The sequence below is a fragment of the Myxine glutinosa genome, chromosome 2 (genome assembly GCF_964187855.1).
Source record: "Myxine glutinosa chromosome 2, kmMyxGlut1.1, whole genome shotgun sequence".
Taxonomy (NCBI): domain Eukaryota; kingdom Metazoa; phylum Chordata; class Myxini; order Myxiniformes; family Myxinidae; genus Myxine; species Myxine glutinosa.
In genome coordinates this window covers 141,624,271-141,650,626 of record NC_136262.1, presented here as the reverse complement: position 1 = coordinate 141,650,626, position 26,356 = coordinate 141,624,271, and the positions used below count along the sequence as shown (strand labels likewise).

The window sequence follows — 26,356 nt, the reverse complement described above, 5'->3', positions numbered from 1 at the left end:
GATCATTAATGCCCACCAACTAATTCCGGCAGACGGATGACCAGTTTAACGTCCATCCGAGGGACGGCACACGCATTGATGAATCACCCTGCCTATGAAACACCGGAATGACAGTTTATAGCTGTGTTGGGATTCAAACCCAGGCTCGACAGCTCATATCAATGACGAAGATATCTCATGGGAACTAAAAAGGAGGAAATAATTGGTATAATAAATAAATAGAGAAATACCATCCATTATGTCATCACGTAATTATACCACTACCCGACTTGCGCCGCCTGAACTCACACGTACATCACTTTATAAGACATAACTTTTATTCTCGAACGTTTTCAGAACTTACAAGACTGACAAAAACACCACAATACATCGCAAAGTACAAAATTGGGAAATCGCAAAATCGTCGACAGAACGACTGTACGTTTGTGTTCTTGAATATAAATAACTGCCATGAATCAAAAAGAGAGGAATATCACCGGTAAGAGGTGAAATACGATCCGTGAAGTTGCGACGTTGGGAACACATCCCACGCTTATCCTATTAATGGTAATGAGAACGAGAACGACATTCTTCGACGTCATGACATCGACTGATATGCCTCCACACACATTATTACATCATTATACATACTTATAACAAGTTTGATTTAAATCCATTCAGATGATCTCAAGAATCACATTTTACCTGACATGACCTCTGACCTCACCAAAATCACCAAATCACCTCAATTCTCACATTTGATGCCAAAATATAAGAAGTTCATCTTTGCATCATAATATATACTGATACCAAGTTTGGGCAAAGCCCATTGCCAGTTCACAAGTTAAAAGAGCAACAGATTTTTTTCCTTAACAGGACCTATGACCTCTTCACCCCAAAATGTAATCAGTTCATGCTTACATCATTATAATACCTGTACCAAGTTTGATTTAAATCCCATCAGCTATTATTAAGTTATCACATTTTTACCTGACATGACCTCTGAACTTTGATCTGTTGATGCCACAATCCAATCAGTTCATGTTTGTATCATAAACACCAATACCAAGTTTGTTCAAAATCCCATGACTGCTTTACGAGTTGGTGCAGCAACATAATTTTTACATAACATGACCTGTGACCTTTGACCTCTTGACCCGAAAATCTAATCAGTTAATCCTTGCATCATCATACATACCTGCACCACGTTTGACGAAGATCCCTTCAGCCCTTCTCAAATTAACGTGGTAACAAAATCCTATCACGGACGGATGCACGAACGTACAGATGGTCATTCGGACAGACTTCGTCGGCAGAGGCACAAAATTTGTTTTGATTTACGTCGTTTTGATGATCGCACTTTTCAGGAACACATCCCCGACGTAAACCGAGCTATTACTGTAAATAGGTAATTGAATGTCTTGCTTACCACAACCTGCCCCACATCACGATCATCCTCAATCCTGAAAGTACTCTCATCATCTTCACCATGAAGGAGAGTAGATTCTGGAAAGAAGAGGAAAAATGAACATAAAACAGATATTGTGAGAGAAAAAGATCAATGAACAAAATATCACCAAGCTCAGTTGTATGTGCATTGAAGAAATGAGACATCAATCTCATCAATTCGTCTTCATCTTCATCTTCTTCTTTGTCAGCCAGGTGTATACCATATCATATGAGACATACCATATCCCCGAGTAAGAGATCAAGGGCTGAGAACATACAGAATTGGCCCAAGTCTTTCAGGAGCTGGTTGGCTAGGCCTGACATGATTGTAGTGGATAAAGGCAGGAATTCGTAATTTGCTCAAGGTGCCGGTGTCGCGAAATAAATCCGCCCCCGTATAAACTCTCCCCCCGGCGAATCTGTACCGGTATAAACTCGCCCCCCCCGGCGGATACGTTTCTCGCCCCCATCAGAATAGAATCGCCCCCCATTCTCGTTTGCGGATATATACATATACATATGGAAATATTGGTTTACAAGAGGGGACGTGATAAAAGTACGACAAATATTGTTTGGGGAATTGATTGAGTGCGCACTTACACATTTTCTCAATCTTTTTAAGACATACTTGAACACTTGATATAGTAATTATTGATAGATTTTTATTGGTTTATTTTTATTTTGGTTATGGTTTTATGGTTTTAATGGCTATTTTTATGGTTATTTATGGTTATTTTATGTTATTTTTGGTTATTTTTTATTTATTTTTATGGTTATTTTGGTTTTATTTTTATTGGTCTACACCAATATTCAGTTGCTCTAGTTGTAGATTAATTGTAAAATACATCTTCCACAATCACCAAGAGCCATACAATTGTTACACTTATTTCCAAGTTTGAATATCTGCTGAAACATGTACATATATATTATGAGGGGGGCAATTTTGTCACGGGGGAGAGTCTATTTCGTGGCAGGGGGGCGAATCTATTTAGAGGGCGGCGAATCTATTTCGAGGGCGGCGAATCTGTACCGGTACAGAATCGCCGGGGGGCGGATCTGTTTCGGGGGCGGATCTGTTTCGTGACACCGGCATTGACTTGCCAACTCTTCATGAAAGACACTGAGAGATGTTTAATGTCTCCAAACTAATGCGACCAGACAGAATACCCAACACAAGGTCCACCTGAGGGACCACACATTTGTGACCAAACACACGACCTGTGAAGCACCATTTGATTTTATGAAACGGATGGAATCAGCAGGAACGACATTGATCAGGCTAAGCTTTCCACAGTTGGAAGTGAGGGGAAGCCGACATTCCTGGCATCAACCCTTCGTCGGACCAAAAAAGCCAAAACAGTCTGACACAGGGCCTCACAAGCAAGACTAGCTCTTGATTCGACAGGGTATGGTCAGGATGAGAAGCAAATCAGACTTCACAGTTCAGAGGTAAATTCGCTTTGTCTGTCCAGCCCTGTTGGACACAGTACAATTTATAAATGGGGAATTCCATTCGGAAATGGATAAAGGAATAATGGTGGAAAAAACACACAAAAATGCATCTGAAACGGTCTTGGACAATAATACAACAGGCATTTTAAGGCCATTTTCCATGCAAGAGCGGGGGTTAGCCTTGCGGTCCCCATGACAATGTTCTCCATTTTGCCCTATTTTCTGCATCTCCCCTTGTTAACCCCCTTGCCCGCATTTCTTCTTCGACCATCTTTAGCCAAGTCTTTCTCGGTCTTCCCCGTCCTCTACTTCCTTCAACATTCATTTCCATCACTTCTCAACCAGCCACTTTCATCCTTCCTCAACACATGACCAAACCATCTCAACCTGTTCCTCTTCATAGCATCCATCACAGGCTCTTTTCCCATCATCTTTCGCCATTCATCATTTGTCTTCCCCTCTCTCAACGATACTCCACACATCCACCGAACGATTCACATTTCCACCCTTTCCAACCTTCATTGCTGCTCTACGTTCATTACCCATATCTCGCTCCCATAAATCATAACATTTCTCACACATTCAGCATACACCTTTCCCTTCAGCTTCAACGACTTCCATCTCGTCTCCTGCACACAACATATGTCCACTCTTCTTCTGACCAATACTTCCACAACTTCTCCTGATCTCCCTGTCATTGTCCCTACATTCCATGTCCCAAATCTCAGATACCGATCTCCACGTCGGGCATCAGACGTTTCATCGTCATAAATGGAATGATTTCCACCCTTGCTTCGATCGGGTTCCCCACCTTGTTTTGACGAGAGGGAGTGGGGTCCCCCACGGGTTACTTCGGGCTGAACCCTGCCCATATGGAGTCGTAATTGTCATGGTTCTCTTTTTGAGGCAATGTTTTTATGGCCAGATGCCCTTCCTGACGCCAACCCTTTTAGTCGCCTCTTACGACACGCAGGGATACGGTGTACCTATTCTAAACCGGGGTACACACCAGGTGTCTTGGACAATAATAATGAGGGCAAATTTGCATTTATAGATGGATATAAAAGGGATTTATATTTTAGAATCAAACAAAGCAGTCTTCTGCCGCCATGTTCATACTTAGCACAAGACTGTGGAGCAGCAAGCACCATTGGCTGAGAAGGTGGACGTACTGCTGATGCAATGCCCTCTCCTGGTTATGGCAGGAATTTGGAATTTGTCCAGGGTGCCAGTGATAGCCCCTCTACTCTTGGCGGGGGTCACCATGTGATTTTTAATGCTCATCACCTCATGCCGGCACATGGGACACCCAGTTTAAGCATCATCTCACGGCATCCATCCTCATGACCATGATCCTTATGAACCGCATTAACCTTTCCCAACCGAAACCTATCACTTGCTTCCTTTCAACGTTTCCTCCACCTCAATGATCATGTCGTCTTACATTTTCATTGAAATTGATTTGCACTCTCACCATCATCTGGTACCGTCTCCGATCCAGAGGTTGCTTCTAACGGAACGCCATTCAAATGTCGATCCAGCAGCTCGATCTTTAACTTCCTCATCTATTCCATCATCTGGCTCGCCCATTTTAATCCTTGCCTTCCTCCTCTTCCATCAATATTACCAATCAGTATTGTTTTGTATTGTTGAGGTGATGCTCAGCTCAGCCAAAAATTACACATTGGGACCCTCTGCATTAAAGTTACACCTGTGACCAAGTGAAGCTGCTAAAACACTGCCATGGCGTGACTGGAGGATAAAAACAAAAAGTTTGGAGCATGCATGGGAAATATTACTGTGATGAGAAGAAGTTGTTTGTGTCACTGTCATGCGGAACAAGCAGCCACCACCAGCAAATTCAAAAATAAAGAAAACACCAAAACATTTTCAGGTCTCTTTTATTGGACTTGGAAATGTGTTTATTTTGTGAAAAGATTAATTCTCAAAACTTACCAGTTAGCGGCCCACCAACAGATCCATTTGTGACTTGAGGCTCAGCATTCCTGCAGAAAACAAAGATTTTTTAAAGCTGTTACAAATGTCCCCCGGTATGTACCCCGGTTTAGAATAGGTACACCATATCCCTGCGTGTCGGAAGAGGCGACTAAAAGGGTTGGCGTCAGGAAGGGCATCCGGCCATAAAAACATTGCCTCAAAAAGAGAACCATGACAATTACAATTACATATGGACAGGGAACAGCCTGAAGTACCCCGTGGGGGACCCCACTCCCTCTCGTCAAAACTCTTCCAAGAGACTCCATTTTGCAAAGAAAAATAAGATTGGTAAAGGCAAAAAGAGAACAAAAGGAGCGTCAGTTACCGGAAAAAGTCCACCCGGTAATTTTCCTTGAAAAAGGTGTGGTTCACAATCTCCTGCAAAACAATGGATGTGTTGGAATCAAATATAAATACGGTCAGGAAACACCTCCACTGATGAGCAATTGCATTTTAACCACAATAAGAAGAGGTCAGTGACCCAAGCATGTGAGAACATTCTTGTCCGTGCAAATAAAACACTGCAGTTGAAAACTGTATCAATCCCTCACCATCATCGTGAGCCTCTGCAATGGATGCTTCCGAAGCATCGCAGTCAGAAGGGAAACCAATGTTTCCCTTGCAAGGGTTGGTGGACTGTTTCCCACTTTGAAGTCAGTCTTGTCAGATGACATCTGCAAAGAAGCAAAACAAGTGTATTTGTGTCCGAATCCGAAACAATCGTCGCAATCGAATACTTACATTTGCATAATAAGCATATTCCCAACAAACACTCAATGATGCAATGACCAAGGTTTGATTCAAAACACATAAAATACATTTTCATTCATCAAATAAGTTATGGTGTGCAACACAAAAGTTTTTTCTTCGCTGAAAAAGAAACCCTCTCACCTCAATCATTGGATATCTGAACAACAACAACAACAAGAACCATTTTAAGGCCATTTTCCCTGCTTGAGCTGGGGTTAGCCTTGCGGGCCCCATGACAATCTTCTCCATTTTGCCCTATTTTCTGCATCTCCCCTTGTTAAGTCCCTCACCCGCATTTCTTCTTCGACCATCTTTAGCCAAGTCTTTCTCGGTCTTCCCCGTCCTCCACTTCCTTCGACATTCATTTCCATCACTCTTCTCAACCAGTCACTTTCATCCTTCCTCAACACATGACCAAACCATCTCAACCTTTTTCTCTTCACAGCATCCATCACAGGCTCTATTCCCATCATCTTTCGCAATTCATCATTTGTCTGCCTCTCTCTCAACGACACTCCGCACATCCACCGAACCATAACGCATTTCCACTCTTTCCAGCCTCCCTTGCTGCTCTACATTCATTACCCATGTCTCGCTCCCATAAATCATAACACTTCTCACACATGCAGCACACACCTTTCCATTCAGCTTCAACAACACCGAATTTGCTGTATCAATGGAATTTTTTTCCTTTGGGGGTGGGGGGCGGATTTTGCAAGTATCATGCATGATAATAATAATAATAATGAAGGAGTCTTATATAGCCCCATCAAGCAGAGTAAACTACCCTCATGGCGCTTTACATTATCATGCGAACGCACACACCGCACGCACACACACAAACAGACACACCTTCACTCTTGCCCTATTCCTCTCCCTCCCCATTCAAAACCCACAGATGTGTACTCCCCCTCCTCCTCCCTTCCCTCCCTCCCCCGCACATGTACACAGACATCCTCTCGATCTCTGTCCCACCTCAAACCAAAGGGAAAACAGGACTAAGCCTTTAAAAGACTTGTGAAACAGATAGGTTTTGAGGGAGGTTTTAAAGGCAGGAAGAGAGTCAACATGTCGAACAGAGGAAGGCAAGTCATTCCAGAGCAGAGGTGCAGCAAAGGAAAAGGATTTCTCGCCAAACGACTTGGTGCTGGTGCACGGCGGCTCCAAGGTCATAGAGTCGTCGCTTGAACGAAGCCGTCGCCGAGGTTCATAGAGAGTGAGCAAATCGGACAGATAGTGAGGTCCCGTTCCACACAATGATTTATAACATAGTGTGCAAATTTTGTGTTGGACACGAGTGTGTTGCACACGAGACACATGATGTCTTCTTGTTTAAATTTCAGCTTTTCAATTTAAATTATTTTGTAAAAAAAATTATTTTTTTTATATCTACGTTGACATTATGGGGCATTATGTGTATATCACTATATCAGTGACAAAAAATGGGAATTTAATCCATTTTAAATTCAGGCTGCAACACACCAAAATGTGAAAAAAGTCGAGTGGTATGAATATCTTCTCAAGGCACTGCATGTGAAATACTCAAGACTCCCTTCACGCAACACATCCTCAGCATCAGCATCTACTTCACACCATATTCATTATCATGACACCATTATAAACAATACTCACTTCAATAATATTAGGTCCGACAAATTGAAGTCCAACAAATAATGTCATGAAGAGGATGCCAAGTGCCCACACATCGACTGGGGGACCTTCGTAGCCATGCTCTGTCATCTCTGGTGCCATATAGGCAGGTGTGCCACAGACATCATACAATTTTTTACCATGTATGAAAGGTGTGGCAATGTTAAAGTTGATGATCTTCACAAACCCCGTATTGCTGCAAAGCAGCACGTTTTCTGTCTGGAGAATAAACATAAATCAATATGTTAAAACCCTTGATGATAAATTATGTTGAGGGAAAGATGCAAATTTAAATGCGATGGGCGGCAGGACAAAAAATTCGAGAAAGAGAAAACTTTTTAAAAAACATCCGCTACCAATGTCAATCAGGAGTTTACATAATATGGAGGAAGTGGAAGCGAGAGTAGACAGCGAGGAGTACAAACGAGAGAGTCGCAGGAAGTGAGACTTGGTTTAGCTAAATGACAGGAATTGAAGGACACAATATGTGCAGGAGGTGTGAAAGGAAAGAGAAAATCTGAGGAAGTGTTGCAATCTTGGTAAAGGACAATATTATATCAAGAGAAAAGGGCGACCTGGAGCAGGGAGTTAATGAAGAGTGTTCTGTGTGGACAGAGATTAGAGATGGAAGAGTATTTAGGGATAAATAATCAGGCTCTTGGTGTGACAGAAAGGTAAGATAAAAAGGGCAGAGGAGGAATTTCGTGATCTTGCCCAGGATTGCTTTTTAATGCAGTTTGTTGATAATCTCATGAGGAGCGGAGTGTTAGACCTCTTATGAGGTAATAATCTGAATATGGTGGAGAAGGTTGAGGAAGAACAGAATTTATGGACAAGACACCATAACATAGTGTGTGTAAGTGGATTCTGGGAAGACAAGATTGAGATTGTAGGATGAGGTTATCAGAAATCAAGGTAAATTTTGAGAGTATGAGGAGAGTTGCCTTAAATTGGGATAAATGGACAACCTTCGAGGAGGAAATGTGAAACAACATCTTCATAATGTCACCGTGAATAGAGATATTAAAATTGAACACAAATTCCAACAGTGGGGGGCTGTCTTTTTCAGACAACAACCGAGCTGGAATGGGTATTTAATTTTGATACCTCTCTTTCTATTTATATATTTCCAATTATATTTCAAGTTCAATTCATTATGTAATGAACACAAAAAGGTCTATATGTGACAGGTGCTCCCCTCTTTCTCTCCATTGTAACTCATTCCCCAACAACTTGAATTTTGTTCCTTCCTGCCCCCTCCACTTCCCACTCCCATTCCTTCCTTTGCTCCACCAAAACATGGTTTTCATTGCAGTATTACGCAGAACGTATCACGGCCTGCACTGGTGTAGTTGGTTACCTTTATATCCCTGTGCACAATGTTCCGGGAGTGCAAGTACTTAAAAGCATCAGCCATCTGGGGGGAGGAGGAGATGAAATATTCCAACATGAAGACAGATTGTGGTTGTTAAGATTTTACAATTTAGAATGCAATTCTTTCTGTTATATTTCAAACCACGTCATAAACATCACACTGAGGCTGAAACCAACTTCAGCTCACCTGCTTCATGGGAATCCACAACTCTCTATCTGGAATACTCCTCAGAAAATGAATTTGGGAAGCGATTGAACCTGCACACATGAGACAGAAACATACAAGAGCAAGGCAATGAGATTTTTCATTTTGAGAAACGAGGAGAGGAAAAGTTGTTTTGTTTTTGAATGTTTCATTGTTAAAATAAACAGAAAATGATAAAGAGAAAAAAATTCCTTGCAAAATCAAAGGTCATGGAAGAGTAAGGTGATAGAGGGGCACAGTTGGACACAAGTAAGGGAAAGAATGAGCAGGAGAGGGAGAGACAGAGACAGACAAAAAGAGAGAGAGACAGAGAGACAGAGAGAGAGAGAGACAGAGAGAGAGAGAGACAGAGAGAGACAGAGAGAGACAGAGAGAGAGAGAGAGAGACAGAGAGAGAGAGAGAGAGAGAGAGAGACAGAGAGAGAGAGACACAGAGACAGAGACAGAGAGACAGAGACAGAGAGAGAAATAGAGAGAGAAAACACAGGATACTGGAAGTCAAGTGAAGAATGAAAAGAGGGTTCATGGGTAAAAAAAAAAAATTGAGGAAAAGATGGAGGATGACATGAGATGGTGGTGCACCACCTGCATTCGAGGGGAGAATGTGATTGAATAATTTCTGGAGGACAGTTGCAGAAGTGTGAAAAAAGAGGAACAAAAAAGTGGAGGTGTGTGGAAAGTGTGCGCTTTGAATTTAACCAGGAGGGGATTACTGGAGGAACTTGTGCAGTGAAGGAGCGGGAGACTTATCAGTCTCTTCCAAGACACTCTGGGTCTTTTGACAGGCCGCATAAATGAGATGAGCCGCCCCGTCTCCCATGTGTGGATCTGGCAATGTGTTTCAGCCTCATCACGTGGCACGATTATAATTTTGAGAGCTTCTTATTTAACAGAAACCAAATCGGCATGTGATGCTGCCATCTCATCACCTATGTGGGAGGAAGCACAACCACAAACAGGTCTCCTGAATCCTGTGGATTATAAAACTCAAGAGGTCTCCATTGACCAACACAGACACCATATAGGCTATGAGTTTAAGGAATTATTTGGAATGATGGAATGTGCAGCTGTTTGGAAGACAGCATTGATATGTGATCCACGTCATGCTGATGGTGAAGCGTATAAAGTCAAGAAACCGAACCACTTCCTGTGTCTGACCAGGAAAATAGATCAGTTGGTTGTTTTTTAGCAATCGTGCCAGAGTGACAGGGTGAAACTGAGATTCGTCAGAACTGAAAGAGTTGGTCCAACAATCAGGACACCATAATGCATGTTTACTAATTACTAACTTATTTAACTACTCAAGTAAAATTGAACTTGATAGACACAAACAGTAAATTTTCAGCAAAATGACGTCAAACCTCACCTGCTTCCACATACTCCAAAACGAGGCCCACTCGGTGACGGGACAAATCTTTTATCAGGATGTCGATCAACTTGACTGAAGGGAAACAACATAGTGGAGCACAAGTTAATATGGCATAAGAATCTTACCCAAAGTCAAACACCTTTAAACAACATGATAAACATGCACATTTTGTGTGATGACAAGTAGTCAACAGGTGAGCCTTAACATCGTCCTTTCACAATCACAATTCATGATCTTGTCTGTAAACATTTGGGCAGAACCGCACCACTCAAAAGTACGACATCGATTAAGCGAGAACGGCACTCGGTGGAGCGCAAACCTCTGCCAGGCTGAACAGTTTGTGTTTTGTATCCCACTGACAGGTCGGATCTGGATTCTGACCTGAACCAAAATCTAATCCGCTTGTTATTGTCACCTAACCAACTCATCCACCTAGTTGTCATAACTCCTCCACAACTTTTTAAAATATCATGTTATATATCGTTTTTGGAACCATCTCCAAATGGTGAAGAATCACTTAAACATTAAATAATTATCGTTTCCGAATCCATATTCAGATCTTCAAAAACATTGAATAGATTGATCCTTCTCAGACACCCAACCTCTCCACCACGTTTCCTCTAAATCCGTCCATAACTTTGAGATATCCTGATATGTATCGTTTTTTGGGCCTATCTCCCAATGGTGAAGAATCACTTTAAAAATTTAATAATTCTCGTATCCGAATTCATATTCAGATCTCAACCAAAATAGAATCGATTGATTCTTGTCAGACACCCAAACTCTCCACCACGTTTCGTCCAAATCCATCCATAACTTTGAGATATCCTGATATGTATCGTTTTTTGGGCCTATCGCCCAATGGTGAAGAATCACTTAAAAAATTTAATAATTCTCGTATCCGAATTCATATTCAGATCTCAACCAAAATGGAATCGATTGATCCTTCGTCGAGGGGCCAATACTGATATTTTAACAAATTTGTACCACCCAAGGTCAGCAAACAATTTTGGTATTTTTGTCTTTCTACATGTGTCTAGTTTATATTTTGGTATGATAACCCTGCCTATCTTGGTATGATAACCCTGCCTATCTTGGTATGATAACCCTGCCTATCTTGGTATGATAACCCTGCCTATCTTGGTATGATAACCCTGCCTATCTTGGTATGATAACCCTGCCTATCTTGGTATGATAACCCTGCCTATCTTGGTATGATAACCCTGCCTATCTTGGTATGATAACCCTGCCCATCTTGGTATGATAACCCTGCCGATCTAGTAGCTTAATGATAGTTTTCACTCTGTAAACAAGCGTTACGCCTAGGTCCCCCGTCGGGGAAGTGATGTGAGTTGACAAAGTGGAAGACGCAGAAAACATGCTATGATATATTTCGCTCACAAGGCTCAGACATATATATGGTGGCGGCCATCTTGGATTTTGACGTGGCGCCCCAATTTTCAATAGCGTTCTTCCTTATGCCGAGGTACACCCACACACCAAATTAGAAGTTGGTACTTCACTTATTTTTCAAGATATTCATCTCACAAGGTTCAGACATACATGGAGGCGGCCATCTTGGATTTTGACGTGGCGACCCAATTTTAAATAGCGTTCTTCCTTGTGCCTAGATACACCCACATACCAGATTAGAAGTTGGTACTTCGCTTCTTTTTCGAGATATTTCGCTCACAAGTTTCAGACATACATATGGTGGCGGCCATCTTGGATTTTGACGTGGCGACCCAATGTTCAATAGCGTTCTTCCTTATGCCGAGATACACCACACACCAAATTAGAAGTTGGTACTTCGCTTATTTTTCAAGATATTCATCTCACAAGGTTCAGACATACATGGCGGCGGCCATCTTGGATTTTGACGTGGCGACCCAATTTTCAATAGCGTTCTTCCTTATGCCGAGATACACCCACACACCAAATTAGAAGTTGGTACTTCGCTTATTTTTCAAGATATTCATCTCACAAGGTTCAGACATACATGGCATCAGACATACATGGCGGCGGCCATCTTGGATTTTGACGTGGGTTGCACCCACACACCAAATTCGAATGCGGTCCTTCACGCACGCACGCACGCAAACACGCATGCCTGCACGCACGGAGGGGAAAGCCATAGTCCCCCTTTCGCTACGCTGTGCGACGGGGGACAACAAACCCACCTCCATATAATCTGGAAGTTGAATTTTAGGGGAGAGGGGTAGCATTTTTGCTGATGACTTCAGTTCTACTGAACATATTTTGACAAATTATGATTCATTGTGAAGCTACATCATATATCTACACAACTGTAATCCAATTTACACCTTTAATTATCAGGTGACTTCCTCGGAGGTCAAAAGGTCATGTTTCATTTGCAAAATCTAAAATTTAGCGTGTTTTTGTTTTCAACTGATCCGATTACTATTTCGTGATATGTAGATGCTGAAATTATTTCACAATGTATATATAGGACATTGTAGATGATTTAAAATAACATATCATTCACAAAACTTCAACAATTAACCCTTTGTTAACCCTTTTTATGCAAGTATCATTTCTTCGATTTCTGAAAAATTTAGTCATTGCCTGCAAACAAACCCGCCCCATATAAAATGACTATGTATCATATTATGACTTCTAGACAATATTTTTGGAAAACCAATGAATAAGTCTCCAATGTGTTTTATCATTCACATACCCTCAAGCGTTGGTATAAAGTTACACATTTATAAGAACATAAGCAGATAAAACAATCATCAGAAAAGAAATAAACAAGTTTTATTATCTCTGTTTCAATAATGTACAAAAATATTCAAATTGTCTAATAAGCCATTGCACTTGTTGTGAACACCATCGAGGTAATGCTCATACATTACAATCTTGTTATTTGAAGTGCGTTTAGACTACAAACAGTTTCTTTCATGTCATTGGGACAAACTTAGTCTGTGTCACAATCTTCCACATCACCATCATTCAGCTCTATTTGTTCTAGTTCATTTGCTTGGTTGCTGCAGGTTTGAAGCTTACACATGTCTGTGCATTTCAGACCACTTCCAAGGCATGTGCAGATTGGTAATTTGCATGATCGTACACATGAGCAGGATAGCAGGTCCAACACAGCCTCTGGTGCAGGTGTACCTCGCATCCACTCAATGGCCAGATCCCCATCATGAATCTTCCATCCATGAGCCATTGGATAGGGTACACTAGGATTGCACTCCAAACACCTCTTCCAGATTGCAGCCTGATAGTTTGCTCGTAAGGCATGCATGAAGAGACAATATTCACAAGGGGGAAGCTGACTGGAGTCAACTTCTCCACACCTTACACAAAACAGCTGGTAGCGAAGCTTGTTGACTTGAGTTGTGTTTGTGGAAGGCAAATACATCCGACATGTTACTTCCTGAAGCTTTCCAAATAGTTCATCAGAGACCTCCCAGGACCTTCCCAACTCTCTGAATGTGTCTTGACAGGTCTTGTTAGTCTTCAGTTGTTTGAACATGGCCGACTTTCCATGCCCAGTGAAAGCACTGACTATCACAGCCCGTAAATGAATGCATTCCAAACAGAGCATCACAGACATTATCTCCTAGTGCATGACTTAGCTTGCTGATGTCATTGAACCTTGTGCGGTTCTTGGTGCCACATTTCTGGAACATGGGACATGGAATTCTCTTGCTGACTCCAATGCTTATAATCATTACATCTGTGTCCTCTGCTGTGACTACTATACCCTTGTGGCCTGATTCAGCTGCATAGAGAGCATGGAGTAGAATACGGGTACGGGTGTCTGCTTCTTCCTGGGTACTTGATAGCTACGGAACCTCCTCCCATCGTTCCCTTGTGAGCTTGAAACAGACATCCTCACAGGTAACATACAGATCTTTGTCCATGATCTTCTCAAGTTGACCTTTCCATTCTTCCACAAAGAACCTGATGTGTGTTTTGTTTTTAGAGCTACACAAAAGCTTCCTCCACTGGTGTATATTGTGGCCAGGCGCCATGCTCCTTCGCTCAATACCTGAATCTGCGCCTCTTTGCTCTCTCCAAATCTTTAATGGACATCTCTCTATATACATCAAAGATAACATCAATGTGCTTGCTCTGACCACCTTCATTGATAACTTGAGCCAATACTGATTCTGCCAGTTGGGAGAACGTTTTGTCTCTCCCCTTCATTTTTTGGACCAGGCTCATTCCATCGATCAGAGGGGCTGAAGGTTGAGGGATTATTTCTGCTGGTGAGACATGCTTCTCCAACACCCTGGCAAGAGCAGCCTTGTTGGTCTTACGAAGAGACCCATCAATGTTGGCTAGGGCCCAAGGCAAAGATCCAAGCAGGTGGGCTAAAACCTCACCCATGTGCAGCTGCCTGCTTTCTGCAACAAGAATCATCTGCCCAAACAGCTTCCTATCAGCCTTGAGGATAACTTCCTTTCTGTTGCCAAGGGTACATGATTTCTTGCCAATGTTTGAGAATGTTTTCAGCTTCTTCTTTGTAATCCTGTCATGAAACTTTATGGCTGGACTGTCTGACTCCATCCTCGCTTGTTTGAAATCTTCATAAGTGTCTTTACCTATTTGGTGGGCTTCAATGAGGTTTTCAGCAACACCTGGAGGTGCAGCAGTGCCAGTCGACAAACTGACAATGTCTTCATGGTCAGGATCGAAAGGACTGATCCAGCTGGACTCCATCATTTCAACAAGTGACTGAATATCAGCTTCATCCTTCCTGATTCTTGGTAATTGTAGATCAGGATGACTAAAGTTGGAGTCATTCTCACCAATCATGTCCTGATCCTGCAAGATCATGCAAGATCCTGCAAGGAAAGCAAAGCATCAGACATATTTCATTTAGCAGTTACTCGTCACAATATTATTTTAATGTCATAATGCTCTATTTAAAGCAGGTTTCACATTTGTGCAGACAATGACAAAAATTTTCGGAAATCGAAGAAATAATACTTGCATAAAAAGGGTTAACAAAGGGTTAATTGTTGAAGTTTTGTGAATGATATGTTATTTTAAATCATCTACAATGTCTTATCCATACATTATGAAATAATTTCAGCATCTGCATATCACGAAATAGTAATCAGATCAGTTGAAAATAAAAACACTCTTAATTTTCGATTTTGCAATTGAAACATGACCTTTTGACCTCTGAGAAAGTCACCTGATAAATAAAGTTGAAAATATAATACAATTGTGTAGCTATATGATGGAGCTTCACAAAGAATTATGCTTTGTTAAAGTATGTTCAGTAGAACTGAAGTTATAAGCAAAAATGCCACCCCCTCCCCTAAAATTCAACTTCCAGATTACATGGGGGTGGGTTTGTTCACAGAGTGATAACTATCATAAAGCTACTAGATAGGGAGGGTTATCATACCAAAATATAAACTAGACACATGTAGGAAGACAAAAATACCAAAATTGTTTGCTGACCTTGGGTGGTACCAAAATCTGTATTGGCCCCTGGACTACCTTGTCAGACACCCAACTTCTCCACCACGTTTCGTCCAAATCCGGCCATAACTTTTTGAAACATCGTGCTTTGTATTGTTTTTGGGCCTATCTCCCAATGGTGACGAATCACTTCAAAATTTAATAATTCTCGTATCCGAATTCATATTCAGATCTCAACCAAAATGGAATCGATTGATCCTTGTCAGACACCCAACCTCTCCACCACGTTTCGTCCAAATCAGTCCATAACTTTTTGAGATATCCTGCTATATATCAGTTTCGCCCCATTTCCCAATGGTGAAGAATCTTTTTATTTAATCTTCTAGCCGGATCCGGATCTTCATCTTCACCAAAATTGAACCAATTCTTCCTCGTCACATACCCAACCTCTCCACCACGTTTCGTCCAAATCCGTCCATAACCTTTTGAGATGTCGTGCTTTGTATCGGTTTTGCCCCATCTCCCAATGGTGAAGAATCTTTTTATTTAATCTTCTAGCCGGATCCGGATCTTCATCTTCACCAAAATTGAACCAATTCTTCCTCGTCACATACCCAACCTCTCCACCAAGTTTCGTCCAAAGCCGTCCACAACTTTTTGAGATATCCTGCTATATATCGTTTTTGGGCCTATCTCCCAATGGTGAATAATCACTTTAAAAATTAAATAATTCTCGCATCCGAATTCAAATTCAGATCTCAACCAAAATGGAATCGATTGATCCTTGTCAGACACCCAACCTCTCCACCAAGTTTCGTTCAAATCCGTCCATAACTTTTTGAGATATCCTGATATATATCGTTTTTGGCCCGATCTCCCAATGGTGACGAATCACTTAAAAAACTTCTACTAGCCGGATCCGAATCCGGATCTTCACCAAAATCTAATCATTTCGTCCTTGTCACATACGCTACCTCTCTGCCAAATTTCGTCCGAATCCTTCCACAACTTTTTGAGATATCTTGTTCACAGACAGACAAACAAACAGGATGTGTGAGGCTTGGTTGTGGAAGGGAATCAATTAATTAATTGTCAGGAGTGACAAAAGGAGGGACTTGTAGAAGTGGGATAAATAACGATCGTCACTCATGTCCAATCAGGAAAGCAGGATTTATCCGCATGAGAAACTTCCTGTTGATGAGCAAAAAGCGCTAAATATCTGCTTGGAACAAATTCAAGGTTGGCCACCTGGTTCATGTTATCTTTTTTGGCATGCTTGTGTGCAACTTTGGTGAGAAGGTGGGCTGAACTGCATCCCTATCCTGTGAGTGGATTTTGCCAGCATCTATCTATAATTCCATTAATCTCTGTGTGTATGTGTGTTTGTATGTGTGTATGTGTGTTTGTATGTGTGTATGTTTGTCTGTGACCGCTGTTTCTCGACAACTACCGGTCCGATATACTTTAAACTTGCCAGGTATATTGCTGGGGACCCGAGGATGTGCCTTTTCAAGGTTTCATATTAATCGGAGAAGTAGTTACCGAGCTATGGCGATTTCTTTACCAAACACTGCAAGCCGTTCGCTTTGGACCAAACCATTGCATGTAAATAGAGGGGGGGGTTCTGTGGTCGTTGCGAATGGACCAAACCATTCATGTAAATAGAGGGGGGGGGGGGTTCTGTGGTCTTTACTGCCACGTGGTTTCAAAGTTTTTTTTTGTTGTTGTTGTTTGCACGCATGTTTATAGATGGCGAATAATCGTAAAGACTACACTTCCGGCAGCCAATCACAGAACCCGTTGTTGCGTAGCCTATTAATGCTTTTCCTTTTCATTGCGAATTCCGGCAGCCAATCACAGAACCCGTTGTTGCGTAGCCTATTAATGCTTTTCCTTTTCATTTTTTAAATTGAATTGCTTGATTCCTTGCGATTAAATTTCAAAAAGCCAAAATACGTTGGCGCTAATTGAATTAACACTAAATGGCGAATAATCGTAACTGCGACATGCGAACTTCCGGACAGTGAGGACTTCACTTCCGGCCTTACGAAAGCTGCGATATACGACCTTCCGGAGCTCCTGTGAGAGCGTGCGCCATTACGGATAGTACGGGTACGTGCATGCCATATGTTGGCGTTAAACTATGTTTTAAAACTAATTAAACGGACAAATTTCATGTCATGTTTCATGTAAATAGAGGGGGGGGGGGGGATTGTCACTGTACTCGCAAGCCGTTCGCCGTTCGCTTTGGCGTTGCGAATGGACCAAAACATTTCATGGACCAAACCATTTCATGTAAAGCGTTCGCCGTTCGCTTTGGCGTTGCGAATGGACCAAAACATTTCATGTAAATAGAGGGGGGGATATAATTTTAGATATAGATATAGTACGGGCATGCCCTAGTATTATAAATGTGACGGCTTCACAACGATCTCTTCAGATATCTGCCAGGGTTGGATATATATTATTTATTTACGTAGATGCTTATCACGACATGTACACAATGAATGAATGAATGAATCCACTCATTCATTCATGCATATCACTCCATGTACACAATACTCTGAATAAATTTCTCTATTCCAGTCTGAAGTCTATTGGTGACCCATTCCAGAGTGGCTTCAACACAAACACACACACACACACACACACACACACACACACACACACACACACACACACACACACACACACACACACACACACACACACACATTTTGGTTAAAACAAATGAAGAAGAAGAGAAAAAAAGAGAAGGAGAAGAAGAGAGGGAAGAAGAAGACTGAATACAAACGGACGAGGGTGGGCTTTGCATTTTCAGATGCAACTGGTCCTTCCCCTGCCGCCCCCCCCCCCCCCCAACCTCACTCCACCCCTTTATTTAATTTCCGCACACAGTTAAAAACCACAATGCGATAAACTCCACAAACTCGTAATCCGAACCGATCTTCAAAATTCGAACATCAGAATTGACTAACAGCAGTCCCAACTACTAAAAAAGTGTTCTTTGTTAAAAACGTTTCATTCAAAAAACGCGTCTCCAAGCAATTCCCATGGAAGTCAGAATTAAGTTAAAAACAATTAAGTTAAATAAAACCTGAATTAAAAATAAAAACCTGAATTAAAAAATAACCCCAAAATGAGAACCATAGCCTCCGTAAAATAAATGCATATGTACACTTAGTTATAAAATCGAAGATATGGTAAAATTTTTCAGATTTCACTGCAGATTCGGAAATTATTTAGTTTACAGCATACAATCCTAATATCAGAATTGAGATTTCTATGGTATGCTTCAATTATGTGATGATAAATCGATCATGTTTCCAAGGCAAGGCACGTTTGAGCAGACCAAAACAAAATGGCGGCTCAAGAACACAGCGAGGTGCAGTGTGCTGACCAAGATAGCGGTCCGCCATATTGGTAAGCCACAACATCGGGTTTCCAGATTCGCGACAGGTTCATATCAATTTAATTTCAATATCATAATGTTACCGAGGAATTTTTGAAACCTCCTACTAACCTTACTTAGAACATCCGCTGGGACCCCAAAACGTTCCACAGGAGATTTGGCGGGGCTCGTCCCAAAATTGAGGGAGTAGTTTGGGGACGAACGGACAGACACTCCCGTTTTATAATATAGATTATGTTATTATTACTTACGTACTTATCCTCTTCGTCCCAATGGGACATAAGGCTGCCACAAGCTTTCGTCATTTATCTTGATACTGAGCTACATTCTGTGCCTCACACCATGACAGACCCAACTCCTCCAGATCAATTACCATAGTCCTACGCCAAGTTGTTTTTGGCCTGGCTAGTTCCCTCATTCCTGGTGCTGTCCATCCGAAAGCAACATTGGGGATTCGGACAGGGGACGTTCAAAGCACGTTGCCAAGCCATTGGAGGTGGCGACACTGAATATCAAGGGCAATGCTGTGGTAACCGGATTTTTCATGCAAGTCTTTGTTGGATATCTTATTTCACCAGAACATGCGGCAGATTTTCCTGAGGTATACATTGTGGAAAGATTCCACCTTGCCCATATCTGACTTAAGGGGAGGGGGCATTATACCATTGAAGGCAAAAAAAAAATTTTTTTTACAAATATACAAATGCATCAATTAAAATGTTTGTTTCCTAGTATTGTATATATGTACCAAGTTTGAACGTAAATGGACTTGTCATAGAGAAGATATAAGCTGTAAAGTGGTAATTCATCATTTGTATGCATCTGGTTACCATGGTAACCATGCATAATATAATGCTATGTAATGTATACCAATGTAATGTTCATATATCAAGCAACATGTACATATATAGTTTTGCATATTTTCAATCAAGACAGTTTATCAAAAAGTGCATTACTGTGATTCAGTGTTGTTTTTACTGTGTTCAGTGTAATGGGGAGCTTATATCTTCTCTATGACAAGTCCATTTACGTTCAAACTTGGTACATATATACAACACTAGGAAACAAACATTTTAATTGATGCATTTGTATATTTGTTAAAAAAAAAATTTTTTTGCCTTCAATGGTATAATGCCCCCTTAATTAGCACTCAGAGCTATACAAAACATACTTGGCATTGCTGTTATCAAGTCTTATCTTCGGCTTTAGGCTGTACTGCTTTGCTTCCAGATATAATGGAGTTGACCGAATGCATTACACGCTTTGCGGAGTCTTGCCTTGATGTCTTTCTGGGCTCCATTGTCTTTGCTGATTAGACTGCCAAGGTGTGTTAACTCATCTGCAGTCTCTTGGGCTTCTCCATTTACAGTAATTGATGCAGTAGGTATGGTGTTGATGTTCATCACCTTGGTCTTGGTGGTATTAATATTAAGACCTGTCCTTCTGGCAAAGCTTGCTAGCCTGTCAGTTTTTCCTTGCAAATGCGTGTTCTTTGATGACAAAACAGCTAAATAGTCAGCAAAGTCCAGATCTTCAAGTTGTGTGGAAAGGGTCAAATGGATGCCTCCAGGTCTATCTGATATGGTGTTCCTCATGATCCAGTCGAAAGTAATCAGAAAGAGGATAGGTGATGTAATACAACCTTGGCGAAGTCCAGATTCTACCGGGAACCACTCTCATGAGTTGTTCATGATGACACTACATTCAAAGTGTTCATAGAAGATCTTAGTATCTTCCACAGGCTTGCTCCATGAACACCATCAAATTCCTTCTTGAAGTCAATGAAGTTGATATAAAGAGGTATATTCCATTCTGAGCATTCATATTATTCTATTATTGTATTCTATTACACTCAAACATCATTAAGTTTCAGTGATATCCATACTTACTTATGTTTGGGTGGTTGAGCTCCTTCAACATAGAAATTTCACAGCAGAACTGCAAAAGAAAAAAAAACAAGTGAATAAAAAAAGAAGAAGGTGGATTAAGGTTAAGTCACACCATCACAATAACCACAAGATTGTAACTCAAACACAGAGACGCACAGCCTCAGGGGTCAAGAGACAAAGATGTATCACAGATAAAGGTTCTACCAGGACAGTTCAGGGGTAAGTTAAACTGTGTTGTTATTTCAACAGTTAAAAACACCACGATATCCATGTGAACACAAACTTACTTCGTATGTAGCATAAAAGGATTTTGCCTTCTTCAAAGCAACCTGAAAGAGGCGACAAGAGATCGTATTTGAACATCTCAGTTGCAATGTGGGAAAATGAGTAAAACATATGATATTGTTGTGTCGTGATAAACAATTATTACATCTGTTGATTCTGAAGTCAACGCCGGAGACAAATGACAGAAAGGAACAAGTTCACAAAGACGGGGGATAAAAAGGAGAATCGGTAAACAATTACATCAACACCACAAGCGAATCTAGTCATGTGGTCGGAATTGGTAGAAGGACAAAACATTGAGGTACAAGGAAAAAAAAAAAATTTTTTTTTTCGTATACTGAATCGAGGCTCGTGAAAGAGCTAACATTAACTTCACAAACAAATCGACCAGACAAACAAAATACACAAAAAGAGGGAGCGGAAGACAAGATGGGGAGAAAAGGGGAAGCACACACACACACACACACACACACACACACACACACACACACACACACACACACACACACACACACACACACACACACACACACACACACACACACACACACACACACACACACACACACAACATCCGAAAGCAGGGAGATGTGTGGAAGGGAGAGGGCCCGGGGGAGGAGGCGTGGGAAGGGGGGGGGGGGGGGGGAGGGAGAAGTATAAAGCACAAGGACACCAAGGACTTCCAGGACAAAAGTTGGTATTTCAAAAAGTGGAATTGGGGTGAAATTAGCGGGGGTAGAAAAGATCAAGGTTTTGGATGGGGGAAGATAAGAGATGGTGGTGAGCAGCTGTTTTAAAGACTTGGAGGGTGAAGTGGGATTGAAGAGAGTGAGGGAGTTTGTTCCAGAGGCAGGAGAAAAGAGGAATGAAGGAGTGAAGGTGAGCAGAGAGTCTTGATTTTGGCAGTTTAACTAAAAGAGGGTTGCAGGCAGATCTTGTGCGACCTGTAGGAATATTTGCGGGACAGAGCCGAGAGAGAGCTGGGGGGGCAAGGCCAGAGAGGAGTCGGTAGAAGACGGAAAGACCACCAACCTGCCTGCGGTGAGTGAGTGAGAGGCCCTTGGAGTTAGCTTCATCATGGGAGATCCCAATGATTCTGAATGCTTTGGTTTCAACAGCGTGAAGGCGAGCTAGGTGTGAGGCAGGAGCACCAGCCCAGAGGGGAGAGCAGTATTCCATTGAGCTGCGGATGAAAGCCTTGTATGTGGTGAGGAGCTCAGGTGTGCCAAGGAAGGACTTCGCACGACGGAGGATGCCCAGTCGGCGACTGGCTTTGGAGGCCAGATTTGAAATGTGGTTTTTCCAGGAAAGATCATGGCAGATAGTGAGACCCAAAAGCTTGAGTGACAGAACTTCTTGGAGAGGATTATTCAGAAAGTGGATGGGAGGGTTGTCCAGTCGGTCTTTTCGGCGAGACATCGTAAGTGTGAGATTTGTCAGGATTGAAAGACATGTTCCACTTGTTTGCCCAGTCTGTGATTTTGTCAAGGTCTGCAGAGAGTGAGGAGGCTGCAGACTGCCGATCTGAGGGATGAAGAATGGAGCGACAGAGAGTAGAGTCGTCAGCAAAGAGATAGAGAGGATTTTCAAGAGAGTCAGAGAGATCATTGATGAAGACCAGAAAAAGCACAGGGCCCAGAACACTGCCTTGGGGAACTCCAGCCTGAACAGGAAGAGGAGATGAGAGAAACCCATTCAGGGCCACACGTTGACTACGATTAGAGAGGAAGTCCGCCAGCCATGCGTGGAGATTTCCATGGATACCAAAAGAGGAGAGTTTGGTGAGCAGAGCGGGGTGCCAGACCGTATCGAAGGCACGTGATATGTCAATGGAGACTGCTCTAATTTCCTGTTTGGCATTGAGGACCTCCATCCATTGTTGAGAAAGCAGAAGCAGCATGTCCAGAGTGGAGTGTCCAGGTCTGAGCAGAAGGGAATTCTGGGCAGTGAGGGGCATCAAAGTGTTAATTGGGGGAAAAAAAGAAAAGAAAAAGCAATGGTCGGAATGAAAAAGCCCCCTCGACATTGTCTCAAGTGGTTTTCACGAATTATTTTTGGTGAGATTTATGACACATCCATCACCTGTCACAGATTACATATTATAATCACATCTATGATGTAATCTTTAACAGGTGATGTGGGGCATTCAAATCAAAAGAAAAAGCATCGTTCATCTCATCAGAAATAGATACATTCAGATGCAGAATTTTCCGATCCTTTTCTCCCATCGTTCTTCCATGTGTCACTCCATCATGTCCCTCTACCCTGCTGTCTGTATTTTCCACCGTTCTCTGTTCTGTGTTGTATCTCGCTCTCCCATGAGCTGTTCCATTTCCCAGAAAGTGAAACGAAGACACAGGAAGTTTATCACAAGCTTGTACCTCTTTTGAAGAGTTGACATTCTTTGCTTTGTAAACGAATCCAGCTCTTCCTTCTCCAATTCTGGAGATAATCTCCCACTTCCCGAACTGAAAACAAAGGCACAAACAGAGCTTCAAAACAGTGCTTCTGAAATAAAATAGAAACAAGAAAGAGCAATCAGAGATTGCAGACCATCGCGAGAACGTATTTTAGTGGTTTTAAGGCTTTTGTGTCAAAACAAACATTACAGCCGGACCACGTGACCGATGACGTCATTTTTTTTCCCTCCATGAACTTATCCCAAGATGATGTTCAATAAATTTCATGTTGATTGGATGAAGTTTTGTACTTGTCAAATTATGACGTCATAATGGAGGCACATCTGACATAATCATAAACATATGTTATTAGCCATGGACAGTTTTTACAATGAGCCATGTCGCAATCTTTTCTATGCAGCGCTTTCAGATATAAAGGTGCAATGTTTTTCGGTTTTTCCAAGATGGAAACCCTTCCCCTTCAGCCCTTCCAAGATGGAAAAACGTGTCGTTTTTCGGATCTTAAATCAAAAACAAAGAAATATCACCGGTAAAAAGTGAAATACGATGTGTGAAGGTGCAACGTTAGGAACACATCGCACGCTTATCCTATTAATGGTAATGAGAACTAGAACGACATTCTTCGACGTCTTGACATCGACTGATATGCCTCCGCCCATATTATTACATCATGAGACATGCTTGAACCAAGGTTGAGTTAAATCCAATCGGATGATCTCAGGTATCACATTTTACCTGACATGACCTCTGACCTCACCAAAATCACCAAAGCACCTCAATTCTCACATTTGATGCCAAAAATATAATCAGTTCATCTTTGCACCATAATATATACTGATACCAAGTTTGGGCAAAATCCCACCACCAATTCACAAGTTAGAACAGTGACAGATATTTTACTTAACGGGACCCTCTGACCTTTGCCCTCTTGACCCCAAAATGTAATCAGTTCATGGTTACATCATTATAATACCTGTACCAAGTTTGATTTAAATCACATCAGCTGTTCTCAAGTTATCACATTTTTACCTGACATGACCTGTGAACTTTCATCTGTTCATCCTATAACTGCCGGATGCACGAACGGATGGTCATTCGGACAGACTTCGTCGGCGGAGGCACAAAATTTGTTTTGATTTACGTCGTTTTGATGATCGCACTTTGCAGGAACACATCCCCGACGCAAACCGAGCTATTACTGTAAATAGGTAATTGAATATCTTGCTTACCACAACCTGCCCCACATCGTACTCTTCATCCTCAATACTGATACTGAAAGAACTCTCATCATCTTCACCATGAGGGAGAGAAGATTCTGGAAAGAAGAGGAAAAATGAACATAAAACAGATATTGTGACAGAAAAAGATCAATGGACAGAATATCACCAAGTTCAGTTGTGTGTGCATTGAAGAAATGGGACATCAATCTCATCAATTCGTCTTCATCTTCATCTTCTTCTTTGTCAGCCAGGTGTATACCATATCATATGAGACATACCATATCCCCGAGTAAGAGATCAAGGGCTGAGAACATACAGAATTGGCCCAAGTCTTTCAGGAGCTGGTTGGCTAGGCCTGACATGATTGTAGTGGATAAAGGCAGGAATTCGTAATTTGCTCAAGGTGCCGGTGTCGCGAAATAAATCCGCCCCCGTATAAACTCTCCCCCCGGCGAATCTGTACCGGTATAAACTCGCCCCCCCCCGGCGGATACGTTTCTCGCCCCCATCAGAATAGAATCGCCCCCCATTCTCGTTTGCGGATATATACATATACATATGGAAATATTGGTTTACAAGAGGGGACGTGATAAAAGTACGACAAATATTGTTTGGGGAATTGATTGAGTGCGCACTTACACATTTTCTCAATCTTTTTAAGACATACTTGAACACTTGATATAGTAATTATTGATAGATTTTTATTGGTTTATTTTTATTTTGGTTATGGTTTTATGGTTTTAATGGCTATTTTTATGGTTATTTATGGTTATTTTATGTTATTTTTGGTTATTTTTTATTTATTTTTATGGTTATTTTGGTTTTATTTTTATTGGTCTACACCAATATTCAGTTGCTCTAGTTGTAGATTAATTGTAAAATACATCTTCCACAATCACCAAGAGCCATACAATTGTTACACTTATTTCCAAGTTTGAATATCTGCTGAAACATGTACATATATATTATGAGGGGGGCAATTTTGTCACGGGGGAGAGTCTATTTCGTGGCAGGGGGGCGAATCTATTTAGAGGGCGGCGAATCTATTTCGAGGGCGGCGAATCTGTACCGGTACAGAATCGCCGGGGGGCGGATCTGTTTCGGGGGCGGATCTGTTTCGTGACACCGGCATTGACTTGCCAACTCTTCATGAAAGACACTGAGAGATGTTTAATGTCTCCAAACTAATGCGACCAGACAGAATACCCAACACAAGGTCCACCTGAGGGACCACACATTTGTGACCAAACACACGACCTGTGAAGCACCATTTGATTTTATGAAACGGATGGAATCAGCAGGAACGACATTGATCAGGCTAAGCTTTCCACAGTTGGAAGTGAGGGGAAGCCGACATTCCTGGCATCAACCCTTCGTCGGACCAAAAAAGCCAAAACAGTCTGACACAGGGCCTCACAAGCAAGACTAGCTCTTGATTCGACAGGGTATGGTCAGGATGAGAAGCAAATCAGACTTCACAGTTCAGAGGTAAATT

General features: G+C 41.7%; 1 protein-coding gene across 1 annotated transcript in view; it reads right to left on the bottom strand.

Moving 5' to 3' along the window:
* The window catches only part of LOC137422271 (uncharacterized), a 157,930-nt gene that overhangs the window by 90,331 nt on the left and 41,243 nt on the right, over positions 1–26,356 (bottom strand). Inside the window, exons 18-29 of the mRNA XM_078772642.1 lie at positions 24,871–24,956; positions 23,603–23,689; positions 21,224–21,265; positions 20,937–20,985; positions 10,224–10,298; positions 8,840–8,910; positions 8,639–8,695; positions 7,261–7,497; positions 5,430–5,552; positions 5,204–5,256; positions 4,837–4,886; positions 1,409–1,485 (exon numbers count right to left, since the gene is read on the bottom strand). Of these exons, the coding sequence (XP_078628768.1) occupies positions 1,409–1,485; positions 4,837–4,886; positions 5,204–5,256; positions 5,430–5,552; positions 7,261–7,497; positions 8,639–8,695; positions 8,840–8,910; positions 10,224–10,298; positions 20,937–20,985; positions 21,224–21,265; positions 23,603–23,689; positions 24,871–24,956 (1,007 nt within the window). The remainder of the gene's footprint in view (positions 1–1,408; positions 1,486–4,836; positions 4,887–5,203; positions 5,257–5,429; positions 5,553–7,260; positions 7,498–8,638; positions 8,696–8,839; positions 8,911–10,223; positions 10,299–20,936; positions 20,986–21,223; positions 21,266–23,602; positions 23,690–24,870; positions 24,957–26,356) is intronic.